Source organism: Rattus rattus, chromosome 17 (genome assembly GCF_011064425.1).
Source record: "Rattus rattus isolate New Zealand chromosome 17, Rrattus_CSIRO_v1, whole genome shotgun sequence".
Lineage (NCBI taxonomy): Eukaryota > Metazoa > Chordata > Mammalia > Rodentia > Muridae > Rattus > Rattus rattus.
Genome location: NC_046170.1, coordinates 15,443,762 through 15,449,689, shown reverse-complemented (window position 1 = coordinate 15,449,689; position 5,928 = coordinate 15,443,762). Strand labels below are relative to the sequence as shown.

The 5,928-nt window shown below is 49.6% G+C and overlaps 1 protein-coding gene across 1 annotated transcript; it reads right to left on the bottom strand.

Annotated features, from left to right (window-relative positions):
* Positions 1-257: 257 nt before the first annotated feature.
* On the bottom strand, positions 258-5,062 carry Calr (calreticulin). Its single transcript, XM_032887511.1, has 9 exons — positions 4,891-5,062; positions 4,431-4,532; positions 4,034-4,237; positions 3,026-3,120; positions 2,729-2,938; positions 2,534-2,647; positions 2,223-2,366; positions 1,099-1,191; positions 258-1,004 (listed from the first exon to the last, which is right to left on the bottom strand). The coding sequence occupies exons 1-9, from the start codon at positions 4,979-4,981 to the stop codon at positions 807-809; spliced, it is 1,251 nt and encodes a 416-aa protein (XP_032743402.1). The 5' UTR covers positions 4,982-5,062; the 3' UTR covers positions 258-806.
* Positions 5,063-5,928: the final 866 nt, after the last annotated feature.

Sequence of the window (5,928 nt, the reverse complement as noted above, 5' to 3'; positions counted from 1 at the left end):
TGGGTTCAAACTACCTCAATAGTCACTAAGTTCTAGTCAGTCTGTCACTGAGGGCTGTGCTAGAATCAAAATTTACATGTCTATAGAATTTAGGATCAAGACCTGATGGCTACTCTCCCATTTAGTTTGATACTATTGGATACATATAAATATTCCCATGTCATTTCTGTGGGACTCAGCAAACTCCAACACCAGCACCTGAAAAAGGTTACTCTTGACTCCCTGATGTACGTCCTCCCAGAGAAGGAGACACAATAGGGAAGACACAAAACTTAATTTAATAGAAATTTTGTTTGTAGTTCTTACACTCTCAATGTGAGCTCTGCTAGAACTGGCTGCCCCACAAGTGGCCCAGTTCCAGGGGGCATGGGAAAAGGGAAGAGCCCCATTCTTCCTCAGTGCTGGGGGGAGGGAAGATGCCACCCCCTTCTCTTACCCTCCTCTGAGATTCAGAAAGGAGAGCAGATGAAATCTCAAGCCTAGGGCTTTTCCTCCACACCCGTTCCTAGAGTTGGAGGATAGTGACCAAGAGATGGAGAAAGGGACAGAAAGAAAAAATGTTGATTCAAAAATGAGAGGCCAGGAGGTGAGGGCTGAAGAATTAAAGACAAACACCAGTAAAAAAAAAAAAGGGGGGGGGGAGGATGGGGAGGCAGGGAACAAAAATCAGAATCCACCCCAGACCTGAACCTGCCTGGAAAAAAATGAAAAGTTCTTGAGTCTCATAGAGACATTATTGGGAGCAGCCAGCTCTGCGGCGGGGTGTTCAGGCCTCAGTCCAGCCCTGGAGGCAGGTGGTGTGGCCTCTACAGCTCATCCTTGGCTTGGCCAGTGGCATCCTCCTCATCTTCTTCCTTCTCATCCTCTTCGTCTTCATCTTCATCTCTGTCATCCTCATCCTCTTTATCCTCGGCCTCCTCTTCCTCTTTACGCTTCTTGTCTTCTTCTTCTTCCTTAAGCCTCTGCTCCTCATCCTGCTTGTCCTTCATTTGCTTCTCTGCAGCCTGTGAGGAAGACACCATCTCTCAATACCTGGTCTCACCCGCCTGCCAGTCCTCCCAGCTGACCCCTAGAGTAAACGAAGGAACAGTGACCCACCTTGGTGACACCCCAGGTCTCATTGCCAAACTCCTCTGCATAGGCCTCATCATTGGTGATGAGGAAGTTGTCAAAAATTGTGCCAGACTTGACCTGAGAAGGAATGGAAGGACAGGTGGTCAGCAGTGATGGCTGGCAGCCCTGGCTCTGCACAGGCCTCTGTTGCCACCTTTCCTAATCTCTGAACCCACCAAAAAGGTGTGGGGCAGCAGGGTGTGGTTATGACATGCCTTAGATCCATCCCAGCACAGAGAAGGCAGAGGCCAGACTTCTTGTGGAGTTCCAAGGCAATATAGGATTATAGTGAGATCGTGTCTAAGATCGTAGGTGTATGTAAGCATGTTGGTGTGCTGAGAAGGCAGGAGGGAGTGAAGAATTTCAGGCCAGTCAGTACATACACTAAGACTACCTTGCCTCAAAAATCTTTAAAAAAAAAAAAAAGGGTGGAGCGGGGGTTGAAAGGGTGGCATGGGCTGTGATGCTAGGGACATTGTAGTTCAGAAGCCATGCTTCCAGAACTCAAACCCTAATGACCAGGAATACTGACTTCACTTTTTGCACTACTCCTTCCTCTGTAAAACAGGCATTCTGGGGAGAACTGAAAACATACCAATGACAAAAACTCAGTACCAATGTTTTTTTTCAAATCTTATTTTGTTATGTAGCCAGGGTGGGCAGCGAGCAGAGCTGTAAGTGGGTGATCTGAGCTGATTTTGCAGGGGCACTTTGGCAAAGGACTTACTTTTAGCACATGCCAAGTAGCCCTACAGAAAGGTGCTCAGTGGGGCCAGAGACAGCTCAGCAAATAAAGGTACTTGGTTGCCAAGCTTTTTTTAACGACCAGAGTTGATTCCTAAGACTCACATGGTGAAGAGAACCAACTTCTCCAACAATTTCTTTCCTCTATGTATACCGACATACATAAAAACGTTTCAATAACAAATCAGTTTTCTTTTGTGTTAGTAAGAAAAAGGAGATAAAACAGGAAATGTCTCAATAAGTGGACATTTCAGAATTTAAACACCTTGAGATTGGTGCCTCTGCCTGTTCTTCCCTCCAGATCAACCAGTACAATCCTGACTACTTGAGGTCTGCCAGGAACCCTTGTTTTTCCTATGTCTCACCTGCCAGAGGTCTAAGCCCAGTACAGCAAAACTATCATAGGCATAGATATTCGCATCAGGGGAGTATTCAGGATTGTCAATCTCTGGGTGTATCCAGGTACCCTTGTAATCTGGGTTGTCAATTTGACGTGGCTTCCATTCGCCCTGTAGAAGAGAACCAGATGAACAGAGGCAGACACATCCCACAGTACAACCAACCACCCTGCTTAGAACCCCAAGGCATATCTTGTTTTTTTCCTGTGGTGCGACATCAATCATAGCACCTAAGGAAGCACCCTACCAGTGAGCAGCATCCCAACACCCAAGCCTACCTTGTATTCAGGATTTTGAATCACTGGTGGTTCCCACTCTCCATCCATCTCTTCGTCCCAGTCCTCAGGCTTCTTAGCATCAGGGTCAGGGATGTGCTCTGGCTTGTCCCAGTCCTAGGAATATACAGGGAGGTCAGAGTGGACCCAGGTGTCCTCCCCCTAGGATGGAGGTGGAGCTGTTGTCCCAACACTAACCTCAGGCTTGGAATCTGTGGGGTCATCAATCTTGGCTCGTTCATCCCAGTCTTCTGGCTTGGCAGCGTCAGGATCCTTAATCTTCTTGGGTGGCAGAAAGTCCCAATCATCCTCCAAGGAGCCCGACTCCACCTGGCTGTTGTCAATTTTCACCTCGTAGGTGTTGTCTGGCCGCACAATCAGCGTGTATAGATGTGTGAATTCATCATCCTGAAGAAGGAAGGAGGTGAGCAGTCCCTCCCACCAGGCTGCCTGGACCTCCCTTGACAGCCACTTAAATGACTACCCCAGACACACCTTACACCGGATATCCTTGTTGATCAGCACATTCTTGCCCTTGTAGTTAAAGATGACATGAACCTTCTTGGTGCCAGGACCGCAGATGTCCGGACCTATGTAGGAAGCATAAGCAGGCTGATGGCAGGCTCTACCCTTGGGGAAGAAAGACCTAACCTCATGTATTTATGCATAAGTGTGTGTGTGTGTGTGTGTGTGTGTGTGTGTGTGTGTGTGTGTGTGTACCACGCATATACAGGAGCCTGCAGAGGGCACTGGAGTCGGAGAGCTACTGTTTGAGTGCTGAGAACTGAACTTGAGTTCTTTGAAACCATTGCATCCACTCCAGCTCCTATTTTGTTTTTGACAGAGGATACTGTTACCTTTAACTGAAGCTGCTTTTAAAGTACTCATCTACCTCAGTGGTGTGAATGCTGGAATTTACACATGTACCATGGCTATCTAGAAATAAAGACCTGATCTTGTCTTTTTTTTCCCCTGAGACAGGATCTCTACGAAGTCCTAGCTGTTCAGGAATCATGGAGAGGCACCTGATTTCAATGTACCTATTAAAGGCATCAAAGACTACAAATCTGAAAAGAGTACCATTCTGGGCCAGCAAAGGGCTCAGGGGTAAATTAGGTGCTTGCCACTAAGCCTGATAATGCAAATTTGATCCTGGAACTCAGATGACAGAAGAGATTTCCAAAGTTGCCCTCTGACCTTCACACTAGTACATACACAGGTACATAAAAAATATGCACTTTTTCCAGTGATTTCTTTGACCCTGTCATTAGCATTATTTCTAAAATTAAGAAACATGTAGAAAATACCATAAAAATGAACAATATAAATCTACAACTAATACAGTCCACCAACTAATAAAGTAAACCCTTTAGTTGTCCCCTCAGGACAAAAATCATTCAAGTGCTTTCCATGATATGAAGATCAGCATTCTAGTTATAAAGGGTTTCAGTTCGCACCCACTGTCCAACCGGCAGAGGTCAGCATTGGCTGGGGGCCCCTCACCAAACATGATGTTATATTCTGAGTCTCCATGCATGTCCTTCTGGTCCAAGCCACCCGGAAACAGCTTCACGTAGCCGCCCCCACAGTCGATATTCTGCTCATGCTTCACGGTGAACTGTACCACCAGTGTCTGGCCCTTGTTGCTGAAGGGTTCGAATCTGGCGGACAGCGCGTAAAATCGGGCATCTTGGCTTGTCTGCAACCCTGTGATGAAATGGGATTGTCGTTAGGTGGACCCCAAATACCCTAGACCTTGAGGGGCACAGTTGACCGCCCCTTCCTTCCTCCACCTGTCATTGGCTCCCTCGTTCCTGGGAAAAGCTCCAACAAGCTGTGTGCACTGACAAGAGCTTCCTCCAGGAAGTTGTCCTGAATCCAAGCACCCACTCCCTCGTACCTTTATCCTTCTCCTGGTCCCCGTAGAATTTGCCAGAACTGAGGACGAATTTGCCAAAATCAGACTTATGTTTGGATTCGACCCAGCGGTTGGTCCAGGCATCTGAAAGAGAAAGGCATAGGAGTCAGATCAGCGGGGCCGTCCGACCCCCGCCCCCATAACCAACGTCTGTCAGGAGCTACAAGCAAGTGGGGGTGGGGAAGGGGATTCCCATCCCAACCTCGAACTTGACACCTCGATCGGCTTCAGGTCCTTGAACGAACCCTAACTCCGGGCGCGGGAAACCGCTGCGCCTTCCTCGTCCCCCAAGGACGCACAAATGGAACCGCCCGCGGCTCTAGTCCCCCCGGGGCCACAGTGTTGGCCCTCTGAACGGTAATTACATTACACACGACGAGGCAGCCGAGGGCTCGGGGCCCAGCAGTCGCTGAGGCGGCCTCGAGGAGGGCCCAGACCTTACCTCCGTCCAAGAACTGCTCTTTGAAATAGATGGCAGGGTCTGCGGCAGCCAGGCCGAGGAGGCCAAGCAGGAGCGGCACCGAAAGGAGCATGGCGGGCCGAGGGGGCGGCGGCACACTGGCCCTTTAAAACGATCTTCAAGCAGCGGCTCTGCGGTATTGACGGACGCGGCCGCCGCTGCTCCAATTTATATCCACCTACCTCTCATCCCAACCTGACACGACCGCTGAGCCCGCCCCTCGGTCCTTCTGACTGGTTTAGACCTACAGCTGTCCCTTCTCATTGCATCCTAGTCGCCTCAGCAAGTTAGGCTGTGGCTCGGAACGCTGGGATCCCAGATGGCTGATTTCTATTGGCCGCACCCTGGGCCAATCAGGGTCGACCACGCGTTGTAGGGGACGCCCCCTGTTGGGGTGGGGGCCGCGAGCCCACTTAGGCGCGGTCACGTGACTGAGCCTCAGCCCAACCCCGCCCTTGCTGGTGAGAGTCCCTGGCTCGCCATGGAGTCGTTTAAAGAATCCGCGCGAGCAGTACCGGGTGTTAACCGTGCGGGACCGAGACCGGGCCTCCGTCTCGTCTCGGCCTTTTTCCATCCTTTCTGGTCAGAGGGAAGAAGCAAGGATTCTTTGCAACTTTGATGTTCCATCTATACTGCACTTAGGGAACGCCCACCGATGGCTAGCTTTTCCTATTCAGGATAAGGTCAAGGGCCAGGATCCTGGGGTTTCGCTGCATTCTGGTTCCACAGTTGTTCAGGCCAGTAGAGAATGTACCAGCTTTCTCCTCTTGTCCCGTAGTTCCCTGACAGCCTGTCAGACTACTGTATGACATGATACAAGTCACTTCGCCTCCCTGAAATCTCAGAAGCCAACAGGGGTGACCCTGAGCTATCTGACAGAAATGCTCTTAAACCTTTCAGGGCTGTCCACGGTTTGAGAGCAGGAAACATAGTGGTCTCATAGGTGTGACTGTAAGTGTGTGTCCTTGGGTGAGAGGTAGTAACCCTACCTCTATCATTTTTTACTCTTAAGCTGGAAAA